The following is a 20,125-nucleotide window of genomic DNA, read 5'->3' as shown; positions in this document are numbered from 1 at the left end:
TTTGTAAATAACCCATATTCTTTTGTTAAATGGTAAAGATAAAAATGGTTACTGTGGTTTGTCCTTTGGAGTTAAACATATACCATCGTGGACTTTTTTGCAGTCCTTTTTAAGGTGTACAATACTGTACTACATTATAATGATTTATCTAGTAGGGTTCAATGTAAGCGCAAACCAATGTTTTTATTTCCGATATCACACTTAAAACCTCCACAATCAGCAATGTTTCTCTATTATGACAATAAGGTTTAATTTGCTATGCTCCGCGAAATGCAAGAGAATCTGTATGGTGTACTTTATAACCTCTGCAATCTATACTCCACACCAAACAGATCTCCGATAATGTACGGTTTACGCACGTTTCGATCCTCGCATCCTGAGGAGATGTTGACTTTAGAATGAATAATTGTGAAGACTTCAAAATGAAAAATTGTTGTTGTAAGTCACAATTATTCATTGTTAAGTCAACATTTTCTGAGGATGAGGTTGAGTATAAAGATTGCAGAAATCAAAAATTACACCATACAGGTTCTCCTGCACTTCGCAAAGTAACGCCTGCTTCTATCCAGTGTTTCTCTACTACGGATATTATACATATAAATCTTTCTCTTCAATCATTCTATCTATTAAAATAAAACAGCATCAAAATCGGTTGCAAAGTTTTAAAACTCTAAGCATATACTCGTACGTATAGGGACAGACAGATAGCGGGAAGCGACAATGTTTTATACTATGTAGTGATTTATTTAATGTTAAATGTTGATAATCAATAATAAGCTAGTGTCACGCAACCTAATTCAGGACGCAAGATTCATACGTGGGTATCATATATTTGATGTTGATGAATGCGTCGGGACCGCCATGCCTCTCCAAGATTTGTAGCGTATCTTCAATCAAATCGGCCACGTTCTCATCACGGGTAGTAGTGTTGTCTATACCGGCGCCCAAGTTGCCTGGGGGTTTAGATAAGATTATATTATCGTACCTAAAATCAGTGCTATTGTTTGGGAATTGGGGACAAATGGAGTAGGTGTATTATGCTTTGTATGAAAAGGTGTCCGCACACATTCCAACTAGCGTGACTATTGCAGAACGCGTAGTGTCGGGCCGCAATGCAACAAATATATACAAAATGTCACATATTTTTTTTATGTTTTTAACATAAAACAGATCCTGACATAACAAACATAAGAAGAACAACAAAATAGCCATTCTCCACCACATGCGTGTATAAATGCAGAAAATAAATGTCACGGACTTACGTTCTAGGATATTTTCCTAAAAAAAAAGTGACATCATATAAAATAATATAGTGTAATATACTACCGTGTCTACAACTATGCAGAGATTTAATGAAAGAAACAGATTTATGATTAAATAAGTCAATATCGCAGAAGTACGAAAAGAAGAACCAACTCGTTTCAAAAGAAGCACATTCTAACCACGGGTTTGTTGTAAGTATTTTTTTTTTATATACGTTAAAAAAAACATAAGAATTAGCCAAATGTTTTTAATTAAAAAATAGGCCATATTTCCAATGTTATTTAAATATTATCGCTCTATGATAAAAAATTTTGCTAATCACATTTTGCTATTAACGAATCTAAATTAGTCACTCACAAACATTCTAATTCAGCTGACAAAAAGATGAACAAACCTAAAAGAAGTGTATATATATACACTTATTTTAGCCAAGCCTAAACTTTTTTAGTAAATTGAGACATTCAGTTATGAATTTTGTTCACTGTGTTCTTTCTTTAGTTTCTAATTTAGATTAGAAGTTCTAGTCTGCAAAAAATCAACAAGGAATGAGAGTAAGTACTGTCCTGTAAAAAAACCGATTACTAACAATTCAACGAGCTGTGAATTCACAAAACGTAGACAATAGAACCGACCCCATGCTGTAAAACATAGCATTGGCAGATATCCCCACAAGCTGGACAGACAAAATCATACCAGTCGCTGGAGCCGCATATGATCGTGTGTGCGGATTCCTTTATAGGAAATACGTTCTGTGTCCACATTCGCGAGGTGACGTGACGTGTATGAAGTCCATCCGTTAGCCACGATAGTTGAATGACAAGCCATTTAATTAACCCACGACACTATGTATGTTTAGATGGCCGATTGGCGCAGTTTGCAGCGACCCTGCTTTCTGAGTCCAAGGCCGTGGGTTCGATTCCCACTACTGGAAAATATTTGTGTGATGAGCATAAATGTATTTCAGTGTCTGGGTGCTTATATGTTTATTGCTATTTATTTATGTATATTATTCATAAAAAATATTGATCAGTCATCTTAGCACCCATAACACAAGCTACGCTTACTTTGGGGCTAGGTGGCGATGTGTGTATTGTCGTAGTATATTTATTTATTTATTTATGTTGTATTTAGTAACTAAGCTAGTTTTTAATTGCCGAGAACTACATAAATACCGCAGTGTGCAACCTCAATTGGGTCTTTTTGCTCACATGTCGTTAAATTTAGAACACTTAAATGCCTTGTACAAACATAGGTACATACTTTGCAAAACATTAGCTCACCGGAATAAGCAGAGCAAAACGGCGACGAAGACTACCAAAACCTCAACTATTTGACAACATGAGAAATGAGAAGGCGTTAAACACAGCAAACTTGCGACACTAGCTAATGAAACTAGAGCCGTTCTGAATCCTACTTACCCTACTGCGGAAGCGTTAAGATTAAAACGATTTTTGTTTATCTTTATGTTCGCTATTTATTTTTTACATAACAGCTTTTTAAAAATCGCTACACACTTTATATTTTACATGAGAACATCTCAGATGCTATGAGACTTTTGAGACAAGCTTTGAAATACCCACTAAAATGAATGCCTCTGAAATAATTGCTATACCTTTTTAGTGTAAGAAGTACTAAGAACGTTGTGAGTTGCTAAGTTGTGAGTACCCTTTGAACATGTCGCGTTGATCCGCTTGATGTCTCACGCGATAAATAATAGTTTATATAACTGCTCTCCGGCTTATTTTTTGAATTAGATATTATGAGAAATGTTTTCATGTTTAAGCCAATAAATTTGCCGTCAAATAAATAAATAAATATATGGCAGTATATACATCGCCATCTAGTAAACGTTGTGTTATGGGTATTAAGATGACTGCTGAATATTTTTATGAGTGTTATAAATAAATACTTATAATATACATTTAAATACCCTAAAAAATATTCATCATGTTTATCACAAAGATTTCCTGTTGTGGGAATTGAATCCACGGCCTGTAGCTTAGAACGCAGGGTCACAGCTAACTGCGCCCATCTGCCAACGCGTCAAAATAATGGCGTCACTTTTGTTGTGCACAAATCTTTAAACTTAACGCGCTAACTTTTTTAAGGTATGTGCGTTTTAAACAACTAAAATATCACTAGCTTCAACAGTGAATGAAAACATCGTGAGTAAACCTGCATGCCTGAGAGTTTTCCATAACATTCGCAAAAGGTGTGTGAAGTCCACCAATCCACACTGGGCCAGCGTGGTGGTCACCAGCCTTAACCCCTTATCATTGTGGGAGGAGTGTGTTCTGTATTGGGCCAGTAATGGGTTGATATGATTAATAGATTGTAAATCAACAGAACTGGCATGATTGTTTACTAAAAAGTCCATTTTAACTTTTAACGAAACAGATGGATGCACGTAAGCTACAACATTGTCGCAAGTCAACAATGTGAAGGTAACACCCAGTTTGACGCTCACAGAATTCCCGTAACAATGCGGTCGGGTGTCAGAGCCGCGGTGAGGCCGTGAGGCGACCGAATTTCGCAACGTTGTCCTGACGACGCGTATAATTAATCTACTCGAACGCTCCGACAAGTCTATTAGACTGAAAACAATATCTAACGACAATTTGATACTGTGTTGCGTGATTGATGCGGCGCCCGCGTCATCTGTGTTCGTTGTCATGTAAATACAAACGGTACATTAGTAAATGATACTCATATCACCTACAAGGTTTTGGAGGTCCAAATTTTTTTTAAATGCTAATATTAGTAGCGAAGCGTCTAAATTGACAATATATATTATTATGTGATGCAAATTTGATACTGTGTCTCATTATTGATGCATCAGTTGCGTTATATGCGATCGGTGTCATGTAAATATTAATAAATCATAAATATACATATATAGATACATTCATTTTTGTAAATCATATTATCACCCACACAAGTCCATAAGTCAGCGTTTGCTTGTAATTACAATGCCTTACAAAATTTGACGACAATTCGTTAATACGATTACTTTGTGTGTTTACGTTGCTATGTAAATAAAAACAATAGATTAACTTCTGACATATATATAATACCTTCTAAAGAATTCAGAAGAGATATTTCATTTTTAAATACTAAATACTAGAATGTGGCATTTATTACAAAACATAACAAGATCTGACGCCAATTTCATCTATTTTTTTGGAATTGCTACTGGTATAAATATTACTAACGGTTTCTGCCCTTGAAGAGGTTAAGAATTGGTAGTATTTGTCGGTAGTACGGCACAAGCGCTTCGCCGACCTTGTCGCTGTTCATCACGATCATCTGTATACATTTGAGAGTGTGGCACAAAACCGTCGGTCGTTTCGTTGCGAACGCATCTGTAAATACAGATTCTCGTGAGGAGTATTGAAAGCAGGAGCAAGCAGAAGTGATCTATAATAAAAATGTTATCCAACTAGTCTGATGATAAGCATGTTCGACTATAGACAGGTTCGATTCACGGGTCAGGCGAAAATCTATGTTCTGGCATATCTAGTAGTTGATTTACAAAAAAAACACATTACTTTAACGACTGAACTTATTCAGTCGTTAAAGTAATGTGTTTTTGATAAGACAAATTGCCTATGAAGCTTTGAGGTGACGTGCTTCATGATACAAATATATAGATTCCTCATGATATCAAGCATTAATATACCAACTACCATTAAAATATTAACTATCATTTAAATACCAGTTAACATTTTTTTTTTTATTAAAATGACCAACAGACAAAAATCGGGAAAACATTTTTCAGCATGCGTATTATAAAATTACATACTACTGTTTGATTAAGATTGTTTAAATATTTTTACATTAAGATTAAGTAGTTGAATAAATTTTTTCTTTTTTTTTTTTAGATATACACTTTCGAACCTGCCATCCCCACCATAAACGCATAGTTTCTAAGGGGATGGATAATTATGTTGGAAAAATATTTGAAACTTTTTATTTTGAACAATAAATTAAAAAAAAAAAAAAAAAAAAAAAAAAATTCCATAAACACACATTGTGATAATATCATATTCATATCGATCCATTACCGGCTCGCTATAGGGCACGAGTCTCCTCCCACAATGAGAAGGGGTTAAGGCCGTAGTCCACCACGCTGGCCCAGTGCAGATTGGTGGACACCACATACTTTTGAGAACATTATGTAGAACTCTCAGGGATGCAGGTTTCCTCACGATGTTTTTCCTTCACCGTCAAAACAAGTGATATCTTTAATTACTTAAAACGCCCATAGACTTACTCAGAAAAGTAAGAGTTGCGTGCTGGGATTCGAACTCGGCCCCCCAAAGTGAAATCGAGCTTCTACCCACTGCGCTATCACCGCTTTAACTACATTTCTATTCTATTTCTAAATTATTATTATGGACTTTATATTATTACTATGGCCCGAAACACTACTAAAGGTGACAGTATATTACGTCAGTTGAAATTACGAAATTTTCTTAGGTACTCGTATCTTGTGACTCACAAAACACATGAATTTCAAGAATTTGTAATAAAAATTCAATATAAAATCCACTTTTATTAAAATGAAGGTAATTGGAAAAAAACAAAACGAAGCCTTACTAGAGGCGATCGTTTTACGCGTTTAATCCGGGATTTTGTAGGAATTCGACTATTTTCCGTTCCGCGTTATTTCACCTGGGGGCGTATCGTATTGCGCGCCGGCATTGTTTATCTCATAATTAATCGCACATTGCCACAGATACCGCAAGATGTGCGAAGTAATATTATATTAACTCATTTAATACGGCCTATTTTTAAATTGAAGCGTTGATAGCCTAGTGGTTAGGAATTCAGCCTCACTTTCAAGGGGCCGAGTTCAAACGCTCATAACTTAGAACATTTAGTGGTTCACTAAATTTATATGCATTTATTTATATTGAAATATCACTTGCTTCATCGGTATAGGAAAACATCGTGCCCTTCACGCCTGAGAGTTCTCTATAATGTTCTCAAAGGCGTGTGGAGTCCACCGCACTGGGCCAGCGAGGTAGACTAAGGCGTAAACCTTTCTCATGTGTGGGAGACCCTTGCCCTGAAGTGGGTCGGTAATTGGTTTATATGACGATGATGATGGTGATGATTCTATTGACATTGAATTTATAACCTCCTCACTTTGGACGTCATTTGAAAGCATGAATGGAAATCATTATAAGAAACAAATGCCGAGCCGATATATTTATTATCGTTATTGGTATGCTTTCGCTTAATCTCCTCCTCTCACTCAATACTATGGTATATTTTACATGTAATGTACGCATCAAAAGTGCCATATAGGTATGTGCCTATTTAAATAAATAAATTTTATGAGAGTAAAGCGCCCACCAATGCCCCCAAAGAGGTTGACAAAAACCCTTGAAGAGGTAAGAGATGCTAATTTAGTTTTAGTTTCCGTGGCCGGTGCGGTTTCAATATGCAACGTTATTTTTTTGTATTTGGTTTTTTGTTTTTGGAATTTTCGGTGCATTCTAGAAGCGGCCGAGTTATCATCATAAATTAAATTAAAACACCATACTTACTTTTGATAGGTATAATAAGTTGCGGTACAACTGGTAGAATCTTATAAGATCCCTTGCTGACGAGGTCGTGGATACCTCGTTCTACTATAAAGGAGAACGGATATGTTCCTTCTGCAAGACCGTCGAAAAACATCGGTAAATAGTGGTGGAAGTCCAGTTTCTCTATCGGTACCTGCAAGTAACCTTATCCTTTTATCCATTTTTATTGAGTTACATAAATGAAAATTGCAAATGAATGAAAACGGTCTCGTGGGTTCTGTACTTCGATAAGGGATCATGAAGTTCTAGGACGACAGATCAGGGATTAAGACACTATAAATCCTTGAAACCCTTTTTAAGATTTTCGTGGTAATTAACATTTTTTAAGTATAGTATATTAAATAAAAAAATACTTAAGTTTAGTGTAGTAGTTAATTTTATAAAAAGTGACGTTGCCAGTATAGTATGTCAAACAGTTGGTGAAATACCGACATAACAATACGAAAGCGGGTAGTCAGATTCTGCCCGTGACATCCAACTTGACATCTCGTACCTACGTAGTCCCGCCGTGACCAAGTGGTATTGATAAAGTCTCTGCCTTTCTAATCGTGACAAACGAATGAAAATCGGAATAAATCCTTCGTTCTTTGATTCGTTCAATCATCCGTTCATTCTCACACGTGGGCAGTTACCTTCCAGGAGAGCTGTTTTCCGCTCGTAGTGAACTCAATAGCGACGGGGAATTCCCCTCTTTGATAGCATTTTCTGAACATAGTCGGCTTTACAGGCAAAGGGTCGTACACGCCGGACTTTGGAGGTGGTATTACTTTTGTGTTCTTTTGCATCGCCTGTACAAAGCAATTATGTAAAAAAATTGCCGATACAAAGTATAATAATTGACTCGTTATATGTAATTCAAAGACCCTAATAAATAAATTAATTTACTATGACAATATAAAAATCGTCATCTAGCCCAGAAGTAAGCGTTGCTTGTGTTATACACTCGTATATTCATCAGTCATCTTAGTAACCTAAGATGACTGATGAATATTTTAATGAATAATATATTTTTATAAATACTTATAATATACATATATATACAGACACTGAAAAATATTCGTGTTGTGTTGTGGTACAGTTGTGGAAATCGAACCCACGGTCTAGGACTCAGAAAGCAGGGACGCTGCCGACTGCGCAAATTGTCCGTCGCCTAAACCTGGGGGTTGCTGGGGTTATTAACTTGAAATTTTGACAGCAGGTTTCTTTTATTCATTATATTATACACATTTGAAATACAATATCTGAAGAGACTTTTTCACGGTTGCACATTAAACTTGCGGAATTTAATATTTTTCCTACCCAGGAAGTTGGAACAGAACCCAATTACAAAGCCTGTCTATTCGTCTGTCTGTCAGCGCACTGTACCCCATTAACTAGAAAGACGAAATTTTCTAAAAATAACTATTATTTTTTGTCACTTGAAGAATGAATAAACATAAAAAAAATATTGCGTACAGTGATGCGTGGGAGCACCCTAAGTATTGTAGGAGCTAATTAATGAGTTTAGTTTTACCTCATACAGTAGGTACCTGGTACATGGCGAAAGATCTGATTAGTGTAGAGTATAACGATTGCAGAAATTATAATTACTCCTGGTGTTCGCAGCGTAGCAAATTAAGTTTGATATGTATTATATTTCATAGAATTCTGAAAAGTAACGCCTGTTTCCATTCAATATTTACCTGGATAGTAAACGCCGGCACGCTCCGACATTTTCTCGTCTTGCTCGCGTAAGGGTAGATTGGGCTTGGTTTTTTCAAGGAACTGCGGAAATCCTTCCCACATATATTCGGGGCACAAGGTGGCAAGAGCACCATTCTTATGGCACAGACTTATAGAAAGCTGTAGACGGAGAACGGTCTTATAAAACAGATACTGATTGTCCTCCCACCTGAAAGAACGTGGAATTCATCCGAGTATAACTACATTCGACGCTCTACTGAGAAGAATATACGAATTAGATCCAAGATCCAAATAGATTATAAGTAAGAAAATATGTTTATTTGTTTGTAACAATGCAATCGCTCAGCTGTGAATCCTATCTGGACGAAATGAAGTTCATTCTGAAGACAGAAAAGCAAAAAATGAACGTCAAAATTATTGTTAACTTATTAGTTTTCCTTTTTAAATAAATATATTACTATAGTACACACATCGCCATCTAGCCCCAACGTAAGTGTAGATTGTGTTATGGGTACTAAGGTAACTGAAGAATATTTTTTTATAAATAATATACATACATACTCATAATATATAGAGAAACACCCAGACACTGAGAAACATCATGTTCATCACAGACACTTTTTCCTGTTGTGGGAATCGAACACACAGCCTCAGAAAGCAAGGTCACTGCCATTGAAGGCCGGTTGGCGCAATAGGCAGTGACCCTGCTTTCTGCGTCCAAGGCCGTGGGTTCGATTCTCACAACTGGAAAAATATTTGTGTGATGAACATGAAAGTTTCTCAGTGTCTAGTTTATCTGTATATTATACGTATCAATATGTATTAAATTCATAAAAATATTCATCAGCTATCTTAGTACCCATAACACAAGCTACGCTTACTTTGGGGCTGGATGGCGATGTGTGTATTATCGTAGTATATTTATTTATTTTATTTATATATTATTATTTATATTTATTAATATTATTTCATTAAAGATTTAAATCGTAAAGATCTTACACATATCAACTAGGAATAGCATCAGCTTAACTCAAGGGAAGCACTATTTTTTATATAACAGCCTCTTCTCGCCTCGCCTCGGTACAGGCACACCGACCGAAGGCATTGCGTGATCCTTTGCAGTCTCCACGTCTATCCGTCAACGAGCGGTCATCGAGCCGTAGGCCCGACGTAGCATAGACGTAGCAGAGTCGACCTACGTGAGTTACTCATCCGCTCCAGTTACGTGCCTGCGTTCAGTTGACGCCTAGTTGGGGGCGAGGTGATAGATGAGGGATCCGTTTCCGAGTCGATATGCGTGCGAGAACCTTTATGCCTTGACATTGTAAACCTGTCATTTTCCACATTACGTGGCTATTGGTAGAAGAAAGAATAAATAAGTATACTACGACAATACACACATCGCCATCTAGCTCGAAAGTAAGTGTAGCTTGTGTTATGAGTACTAAGATAACTGATGAATATTTTTATGAATAATATACATAAATACTTATAATACACGGATAAACACCCAGACACTGAAAAACATTTATGTTCATCACACAAACATTTTCAGTGGTGGGAATAGAACCCACAGCCTTAACTCAGAAAGCAGGATCGCTGCCCACTGTGCCAATCGGCCGTCTTATGATCGGAATCTTATGACAATAGCCACTTAGCAGTTATCACTACCGTTTAAATACAGCGGCATACTATAAAAGTGTATAAGTATATTTTGCCTTACTGTACTTAGGCATGAAAATCTGAGTTTCTAAGTAGACAACCTATGTTGTCTGTCTCAGGATATGCGGAATTTCCCTTTAGCAAAATAACACTGCAAGTAACATGCACAAAACTACTTCACTTCAATAAACACTTTCGTTACCGAGGAATATTACCCGTTCCAATCCGTCTTTGGTTTTAATAGCTATAGTCTGTGACTATTCACTGTAGATCATTCAAAAAAACATTGTAAACACGAGTAAATATAATAAGTAATCCGTTGATTGGATGATATCGATCTAAAACGTTGACACAAGTAATAAAATAAGAAAGTAAATTTGCTCTGCCGATCCCCGGTTGTGATTGTTTGATTGTTTATTTTGCAACACGATCGTTGCTAGGCAACCGTTTGCCTATCGATTCGTCGACAACGGCGCCGCCACGAGGCTTCTGTCAGCCTTAGGGCCGGGGCAGACTAAGGTGACGGAATTAAAAACGGATTTGCATAAATCGTTAAACAGATTTATATTTTCCTCTAACACTAACACTGGCTGTTCATAAATGACAGCTAAAGTTTTGCTTCCGGAACTAACAAAAGTTTAAGTTATTAAATTTTAGTCTCTCGACATTCGTATTACAGCGTCACACTTACAGCGTCAATTTATTGGACTAAAGCAATATGGCAGCAAAAAATCAAGTTGTACTTTTCCTTGACATTGTTTAGCTTTTACCCGTCTTTTTTCTTATTTATCCTTTACCTATAAGAGAGTGTTTAGGTATATGAGAGATACTATTGTTATCCATAATTTGCCACACATTATATCCTCTGCGGTTTGGTTGGTTGCCAGAACACTTCAAAGCTTTAAAGCCGCCAATTGTACAACTAGTTCAATGTGTAGTTTTATGTTGTTATTTTATGAGCATACTAGCGGTCCTTCGCGACTTTTTTACCGTTATAAGTTAACTTTCAAAGATAGACATGCTGTCACGGATTTTTATTAGAACTTTTAAAGACGAATAACTTTGTGCTACATGATTTTTTCGAAAATTTTGCCATTTACGCAGTTCACGCTACGGAAGCTCTGAATAGGAAAAAACCCCGATTTTGAAACATTCTCCATTCGTGCTATGCTCCTATTGCATTAAGCGTGATGATAGATAGTCTATAACCTTTCTTGATAAACAGGCTATAACTGAAATCTGAAATCATTTTTCAATCTGACCAGTAGTTCCTGAGATCATCGCGTTCAAGTAAACAAACAAAGTCTTCAGCTTATAATAGTATAAGATAAGATTGGTGTGCAATAAAGGATACATTCTTTCTTTCCAATGATAATAATTTTAAAGCTAAGTCAGTGATTTTGTGCCTAAGGGGTGAAAATCGGTCAATTACGATTAACAAATAACTGTGAGCAATTGGGTTATGGAAGATTAAGAACGATTCGATGGATAGAACTGACTTTAATATTATCCAAAAATATTATTATTATTTAATTATATTAGCAAGGTAGGTTATACGTCTGTCACTTAGCAAACTGTGAACAAGAATGAATGAGATGGGGCTGGTACATTACTTTTATAACATGTAACATTCAAAATACCTTCTCAAATATAATTATAAATAAAGATTAGTTTTTGTATTTATTTGTAACATAAACCAACAATAACGTCAAGCCATCGCTATCATAATAAGCATCGCAAGACACCGGGCGGGTTTTCAACCCTATGTTGATAATATTCGGAAAACTTCCACAAAGCGATTTGCACATTATTTTCTTATACGCATTTTTTTTGACACTTTGAGAAGAGAAGAGAAGAGAAGTTTAACAGCCTGGGTATCTTTAAAACAAGAGCGGACATCTCCTAGCAAGCGCGTACCATCTTAGGCCACATCTCACTATGAGAAAAAAAAGAAATGAAAAACGTTGCAAAACTTAACTTAAAAATCTGCGTATGCGTCGTTTTTAAGTGTCGAATCATCGTATCTTCAAGGTAATCGTTTTTAACAATTATTCATTGTAAAGTCAACATCTCCTGAGGATGCTGCGGTTTAGGAGCGAAACGTGCGTAGTTGTACATTGCCGAAGATCTGTTTGGTGTGGATCGCATAAGGATTGAAGAAATTATAAATTACACCGTACAGATTCTCCTGCTTTTCGAGAAGTATAGCAAATTATGCTTAATTTTCATAATCGTTTCGAGAGTATTAATGCCATAATTTTATTCAGTAACAAAGGTTTAGATAAATTGTTTGTTAGCCTCTTACAATAACAAAGTTTTCGCCAACAGAAAAAATAACAATTTTGTTATTTGGTTATGACGAAAAACCTTATATAATGAAGAACTTATCTAATATTCCTAATACCTCCCGTATTAATAATACAACACTAAACAAACTTTAAACTTTAAATTCACGGTCCATAGTTGAATAATAGTATAAACCAAATTTATGCTCCATAAAATCATAAAAATGCCACGTGAACTCGCAACCTTACGTTCGGACGCCGCGAAATTATATTAGCGATGGGGAATTTTATTACATTTTAATATAAGGTATCTCACAATATCGCCGGTGGATGGGAAACTGCCACGAATTTTGATGGCTTCTGCTCCAGGTAGACACGGGGAAAATTTCTTTGATAAGTTTCCTTCGAAAAATTTATGGACTCTGTATAAAGTGAGGAGCGATAGATTTTTTTATTACTTGTCGAACTTTTGATGTCATTACAGAATGTTATTAGATTTGTTTTAATATCATTCGGGGTTGCTTGAAGGGTGCTTTTAACTTTACCATTTCAAGAAAATGTAGCAAAACATATTTAACATATTTTCTTTCTATCTAATGTAGAAGTAGGTCCTTCTTTATCCAATAGACGGTGAGAAAAGAATCATCAAAATCTGTTCATAAAAATGCATACATCTGGTCGAATTGAAAAACCTCCTCCTTTTTTGAAGTCGATTCAAAATGCCAACCGTGTACATACCTTGATCATAAGCTTGAAGTTGCCTGTTATTTTTTTATCCCGCTAAAAGTCAGCCCTCAACTGCAATCACACCTGATTGTAAGTAATGATGCAGTAATGTCTAAGACCTTGACAGGTTAGCCTACTAACCCGCGAGCAAACCTGTCAGGGTCTTTTCAGTGCTTGATCGCTTAGCGGCACGTCTTTCTCGGTAGGGTGCTAAAGCTACGTCCGAAGTCTCCAACCAGACAAAAGTCTTCGATAAAAAATATTAGGAAATTTAATATTTAGGTATAGTAATTTGTTATAAGATTGCGTCGCATTGATCGAGACTTTAAAATACGTGATACCTTATGTTACCTGCACAGTCGAAAGTATTTAAAGATCATCATAATTACCACGGGTCTCCTCCCACCATGAGAAAGGGTAAAGGCCGTAGTCCACAACGCTGGCCCAGTGCGGATTGGTGGACTCCATCTTCTTCATACAATTACATCTTTGAGAACAATACGTAGAACTCTCAGGCATTTAGGTTTCCTCGCGCTGTTTTGCTTCACCATTGACGCATGTTATATTTTAACTACTTAAAACACAAATAACTTTGAAAAGTTTGAGGTGCGTGCGGGGATTCGAACTCGGTCCCCGGACAGTGAAGTCGGGCTCCTACCCAATTAGGTATCAACGCTTCATTATTTAAAGATTTAATTTAGCACCATCGTACTATAAATACCTGATTGGGTAAAGTAAGTTTTGACATTTTATTTTGACTTCAAATCATTAGCTAATTAAATACGGCAAAGGCTTTATTTTATTTATAGCATATTATTGTTTTTTACTCTGTTAAAATTAGAAGTTTGTTTTATCTATTCATGGTTAACAAAAAAATATTAGTAGTTCTGATGACCTGTTGGCGCAGTAGGCAGCGACCATGCTCTCTGTGTCCAAAGCCGTGGGTTAGATTACCACAACTGAAAAACTTTGTGTGATGAAAATGAATGTTTTTCAGAGTCCGGACCTTTATGTGCATTATAAGTATCTATGTAAATTTTTCATAAAATTATTCATCAGTCATTTTAGTACCCATTACACAAGCCACGCTTACTTTGGGGCTAGATGGCGATCTGTGTATTGTCGTAGTATATTAATTATTTATTTTCCAGCTGTGGGAATGGAACCCACGGCCTTAGATTCAGGAAGCAAGGTAGCTGCCCACTGCGCCAATCGGCCGTCAAGTATTAAATCTAAATCTTGTGATTCAGATGTTATTTGTTTCTCTCTGTTTCCTAATGATCTTTAACTAAGTATGTCTGTCTTTGTATCCCGATCATTTATTGTTTTGAGAAGATAAATCAGTTTTGATGTGGTTTCTAGATAATTCTATGGCAATGGACCAATAAATGGTACCTACTGCAATTATGTTTTCTTTGTTAACCATTTTGCTTTATTTTTTGATTCGTTTTTTTTAAACATTTAACTCCGGTATGTAACTCTGAATTTGATAAGAGAAATATCATGTACAGTGATAAATCACATGATTTGTCCCAGTCACCAAACTCAGTTTGCGCCTATACCAGGTTACCTAGCTAGATTAGATCAACAAGTATAAGAGCAAGATTTTCGAAATCCGTATCATATAAGCCTGACCTTAGGCTTTATGTACATATATGCTACACAAATATCTAATATTTGAATTAAATAACGACATTCCAACAACGCCTGTCGTCTGCACATGGCTTAACTATCAAACATACATTAAACTACACATGGATTCGATATTTAAAATTTAATATTAGTATCAGCTGCGTTCAATATTATGAAAAATTTTATACCGTCACTGCGCGCGAAGCATGAAAAGTAGAAAACGTCTTTACTACTTATACGGTATTAAATTTTTAGGTATATCTCATTTTAAGGGTTCAACCCAAAAGGCTAATCGCATCGAAAATATTATCACTCTGTTTTTTGTTTCTACTTTGCTCTCACATTGATTCCTAAGGTGATTTTGGACCTGCCAATGCACAAGTTTAAAGAATTTGTTAAAACACATTTATTAGAGCGAGGTTACTATACAATTGATGAATTTTTTAATGACAAGGTTGCTTGGAAGCATCCGGCTCCGCTTTCAGCTCTCACAAGATAGAAAAATGAATGTTAAAATGCAAAATGTAAATTGTTGATGTTGGAAAAGAGCAACTGCTGAGTTTCTTGCCGGTCTCTTCTCGGTAGAATCTGCCTTCCGAACCGGTGGTAGAATCACTACAAACAGACAGACTTGACGTTTCAAAAGTGCTTATATTAGGCCTACTTGAAATAAATGAATTTTGAATTTGAATTTGAACTCACAGATAACTGTACCACCAAACTGTAGTCTCTTGCTCTATGTGTATATCTCTGGAACTTCTTTTTTTTTTTTTTTTTGGTGTACAATAAAAGTGTATTCATTCATTCATTCATAACTAGTAAGCATAAGTATCCGATCTTAAAGGTTATTAAGGGTATGTACCCATAATAACCTTTGAGACAATACACACATCGCCATCTAGCCCCAAAGTAAGCATAGCTTGTGTTATGGGTACTAAGATAGCTGATGAATATTTTTATGAATAAAATACTCATAAATATTTATAATATACAATATATATTTGTGGGAGTTTTTGTGGGAGTGCAACGTGAACATATGGGAATCGAACCCACGGCCTTGGACGCAGAAAGCAGGGTTGCCCACTGCGCCAACCGGCTGTCAAACATTATATTATTAAAAATTGTTTTAGGTTAAACGAATTTATTATAAAGAAACATAATATAATACTTAATCAGATAATGTTCTAAGAGCTATAAGTTATTAGGTGCTTGCTAATACATTTGTCATCGACGCGACGTCTGATTTCTATTAAAAACAGTCATATCACATCCAAAACTTCAATTACTAGATTTGTCCCAAGCTATAAAACCAATTTTAAAAACCCGGAAAGGTTTAAATTCGAATCATTAGACTTGTATCGTATACAAGCTTTACACATTATTTATTCTTTGTTAAAAATATTTCTATAAATATGATATCTTTTATGATATTTAAGTTTTTCACGACTCTCCACGGCAGAATGATTTCGAACAAGGGAAAAGAAGCTTTAAAAATACCTATAGAATTCCGCGAAGGCAATTGAAATGAGAATGAAGGCAACAAGAAAATATGGAAGCCGCTAAACATCGCTTTCAAGAAATTGTACAGGTTCCTTTGTACTTTATTTGTTTTCTTTCTTAGGTGTTTTATGCCACCAGTAGTTTTGCCTGTGTGGATTTAATTATAAACCGAGCGGTGCGAGATCTTAGTGTTTATTTAGTTAAGTGTGCACATTCGAGTTTCTTTCGAAGCCATGTAACTCCTTAATCATTTCAGAAAAGAATACCTCAGCATAGTTTTACAAATAGCTTTTTTTAATAATAATTTTTGTTATGTAAATAGACGGTAGATATTTTTAGTCGGTACATAGACAAATGGGATACAATATGACCGAGGCACGTCGACATTGGAGTCTAGCTATCCCAACCAGTTGACGTTCTCCGGTAGAGACACTGACATTACGTCAGTGGGAAGAGACGTCGTCATTTCGTCAAACATTCGTTGAAGTTTTCATTTCAACGAATGTTACAAAAATTTGCAAAAAGCAAGTTACAAGGTATGGCGACCTCCTGTTTTTGGTGAGCGCTGTAATTTTAGGTAGGAGGTTCTGGGTCCAATTCCTTACAGGGGCAATTTGGGAATATAATATAATTTCTCTGGTCTGTTCTGGAGGGCTTTGGCCGTGACTAGTTAACACTCTACCGAGCGATAAGTGATTCCAGTGCGATTTCGCCTAGAACAGGTTACCTACCATCTTAGACTGCATCATCCAGGTGAGATTGCAGTCAAGGGCTAACTTTAATAAAAAAAAAAATACTTATAGTTTCCCCTTTCTCCAAACAAATAACGAAAAAAATCCTCACCCACGTAATAATATCTGTACGTAATACGAAAAGTATTAAATTTAATATTTCAAAAATGCTCGATACACGATCCAATAATTTGTTTCGGGCTATTTATTATTTACCCAGTGATAAAGTACCGGAATAAACGTATGGTATCCGGGAAGAAGATTTCGAGGTACATTCAATTTGTTGTAAAGTCGTTTTGATGAAATATAAGCGAGCGGGCTGTACGATTATATTGAATTTATGTCCGAGAAATGTGTTCCGTGCAACCCTTTTCTGACATAACCGGCTCCGTCGAACTAGGAACTTTTTTAACCTTTTACCTTTGCCGAACCATTTTAAAAATGATTTGGCGTCACATAGTATAATAGAGGTCAGTGTTTGTCATTAAGTGTTACTCTTGAAGCACTTAATTACAAAGAAAAAGAAGGATGAATATCTATTTTTGTAAGGTAGTTAAGTCAAGCGTTTTAAAAACATATAAATTCTTGTGAAGTCAAAATCTCATAGTGATAAAACATTTGACCACTAAAATGTGATCTTACTTCCTATCGCACCATTCGAGACTATCCAAACCAGAGCTACATGAATTAAAAATGCAAAGACTATTATAGGAAGTTCTGCCATGTTAAAAATGTTTCTGTGCAGTACCGCCTTGAAACGTCAAGTCATTTTAAAGGTAGATCTAAAATTACGTTCGGTATCATATTTTAAAATCATATACCTATCCCAACAAAGGATTTCTGAACTTTTCTCAGACGATATGCAGATATAACTAATTTATGTCCGTTTCCAGTAATTGAAAAAGGATTGTTTGTATAGTTTTTTTTTTGTTTTCATCACTTATGTTTCGGTTAGTTAAAATTATATTATTATAAATAGGTATATTGCGAAGCTATTGTAAGGACTATAGCGGATAAGTACCTACGAAATAAGAACAGAATATCGTGTTATTAAAGAAAATATTCAAATTATCTCTGTCTCTGTAATCCTCTGATAATAATGACTGTTCATTGTATGGATTCTCATGTTAACAAAATACAGTAGCTACGAATATGCCCTCCCGGTAGGGATAAGTGCTTAAGTAGCCAATTACGTATGGCTTCATAACGACTTCTTTGAAGTTAAGCTGTTTACTCTCATCAGACGTCGTGCGGTGAGGCCCTGATTCAAAAACATGCGTATTCAATATCGAGCAAATTGTACCACGTAGGCGTTTAGTATCTTATTACCACTGTGTAAAAATCATTCAGTTCTCCAGCAAATATCACATGATGATGGAATTGAGGGAGTATCTGTGTGTACTCCAACGATGGTTTTATTGACCGTTTAAAAAAATAAATAATCTGGTGTATCTAGAATAAAAGTTTGCAAAAGTATGTACCTATTATAAACATTAGGTAAAAATGCAGATGCAAGGCTGTCCGCCACAAGTCATACTTGGCCCTACTGTATGATTGCTAATCTAATGTCTGAAGTATGAGAAGCAAAATTTTCCATGTAATTTACCTTATTGATAGCACAATTTGTGATACTCAAATTAGAGACGATTGATCTGTTCATTTGTATGAATTCAAAGTATGCCACCTACTTGCTCTTCCAACAATAATACTGTTGACGGTGCTTGATATAGAATGTATACAATGTGTGTATTCTTTGCCTTTTACGGATCTTGTTTATAAAATTTCAACTTATTTTGATTTACATATTTTGTATGGCTCCTTTGTCCCTTGCGGGAGTCAGCGGAGTCCGCAGAATTTTGTCTCTTTCTTGTAGCTATCGCGGCTCTATGGCTACCTTTTGATAAAAAAAAGAATAGTGGATCTATTCTTTTTTTTTATCAAAAGGTAGACATTGACTGCAAACTCACCCGGTAGTAAGTGATGATGCAGTCGATGAGTTAGACAGTCACATTTAACCCATATCTCTAATCGGTTTCCATGCGGCATCATAAGGGAACGTCAAATCACTTGGCTGCACGCTTTTGTTGGTAGAGTGGTAACTAGCCGTGGCCGAAGCCCACTAGACCAGAGTAGAGAAAATACAAAATTGATATATATTTTAAATTCCTCTGGCATGCAATGAACCCAAGACCTCCCAAGGAACAGCGCTTTCCACTACGCTAGAGAAGTCGAAACATCTTTCACTTTCATTTCGTGCAGCAGCGGCAGTTGTTGATATTTTCGTTTAGCTTTCACGTGCTGTACACTTATAGATTGAAAATGTTGTAAGCTACTTCTACAAGAACCGCAAAAACTCCCAGAGCCGCAAGAAGTACATGAACTGTAAGAACTGCATCAGCCGGAAAAACTTAATAAGCTGCAAGAACTACAAGCCACCCGAAATACATAAGTTGCTAAAACAACATGAGCCGCAAGAACTAAAACAGCCGCAAGCATTAAAATCGCCGCAAGAACTGCAATATCTGCATCAACTACAACAGCCACAAAAACAGCAAGAGCCGCAAGACCTACATGAGTCGTAAGAACAACATAAGCCGCAAAAACTACAATAGCCGCAAGAACTGCAATATCTACATGAACTGCAATATCTACATGAACTGCAAGAGCAGTAAAAACTACAATAGTCGTAAGAACTACATAAGGCGCAAAAACTAAAATAGCCGCAAGAACAGCAATATCTACATGAACTGCAAGAGCAGCAAAAACTACAATAGTCGTAAGAACTACATAAGGCGCAAAAACTAAAATAGCCGCAAGAACAGCAATATCTACATGAACTGCAAGAGCAGCAAAAACTACAATAGTCGTAAGAACTACATAAGGCGCAAAAACTAAAATAGCCGCAAGAACAGCAATATCTACATGAACTGCAAGAGCAGCAAAAACTACAATAGTCGTAAGAACTACATAAGGCGCAAAAACTAAAATAGCCGCAAGAACAGCAATATCTACATGAACTGCAAGAGCAGCAAAAACTACAATAGTCGTA

General features: G+C 36.0%; 1 protein-coding gene across 4 annotated transcripts; it reads right to left on the bottom strand.

The window, feature by feature from the left end:
• Positions 1–603: 603 nt before the first annotated feature.
• LOC120627581 (parkin coregulated gene protein homolog) lies at positions 604–10,597 on the bottom strand. 4 transcript variants are annotated; one of them, XM_039895588.1, is made up of 6 exons: positions 10,405–10,597; positions 8,540–8,748; positions 7,490–7,645; positions 6,819–6,990; positions 4,476–4,625; positions 604–953 (listed from the first exon to the last, which is right to left on the bottom strand). In XM_039895588.1, exons 2-6 carry the CDS (start codon positions 8,672–8,674, stop codon positions 793–795), a joined length of 774 nt encoding a protein of 257 aa, XP_039751522.1. In that variant the 5' UTR covers positions 8,675–8,748; positions 10,405–10,597; the 3' UTR covers positions 604–792. The 4 variants fall into 4 exon arrangements, with proteins under 4 accessions (XP_039751522.1, XP_039751523.1, XP_039751524.1 ...); XM_039895589.1 differs by having other exon boundaries at positions 8,540–8,699; XM_039895590.1 differs by having other exon boundaries at positions 8,540–8,699; positions 10,418–10,597.
• Between the last annotated feature and the right edge of the window lie 9,528 nt (positions 10,598–20,125).

This window comes from Pararge aegeria, chromosome 11 (assembly GCF_905163445.1).
Source record: "Pararge aegeria chromosome 11, ilParAegt1.1, whole genome shotgun sequence".
NCBI classification, from domain to species: Eukaryota; Metazoa; Arthropoda; class Insecta; order Lepidoptera; family Nymphalidae; genus Pararge; species Pararge aegeria.
The sequence above is the reverse complement of the archived record's forward strand: the minus strand, read 5'-3'. Positions and strand labels throughout refer to the sequence as shown.

What these genes read in the sequence shown, in the direction of transcription:
- LOC120627581 (XM_039895588.1), bottom strand. Translation starts at nt 8,674, where the DNA reads ATGGTGCTCTTGCCACCTTGTGCCCCGAATATATGTGGGAAGGATTTC. An exon ending in GAAAACAGCTCTCCTGGAAG is followed by an intron (nt 6,991 to 7,489) that starts GTAACTGCCCAC and finishes GGTTACTTGCAG; the next exon opens with GTACCGATAGAGAAACTGGA. An exon ending in CCTCTTCAAGGGCAGAAACC is followed by an intron (nt 954 to 4,475) that starts GTTAGTAATATT and finishes CTAAACCCCCAG; the next exon opens with GCAACTTGGGCGCCGGTATA.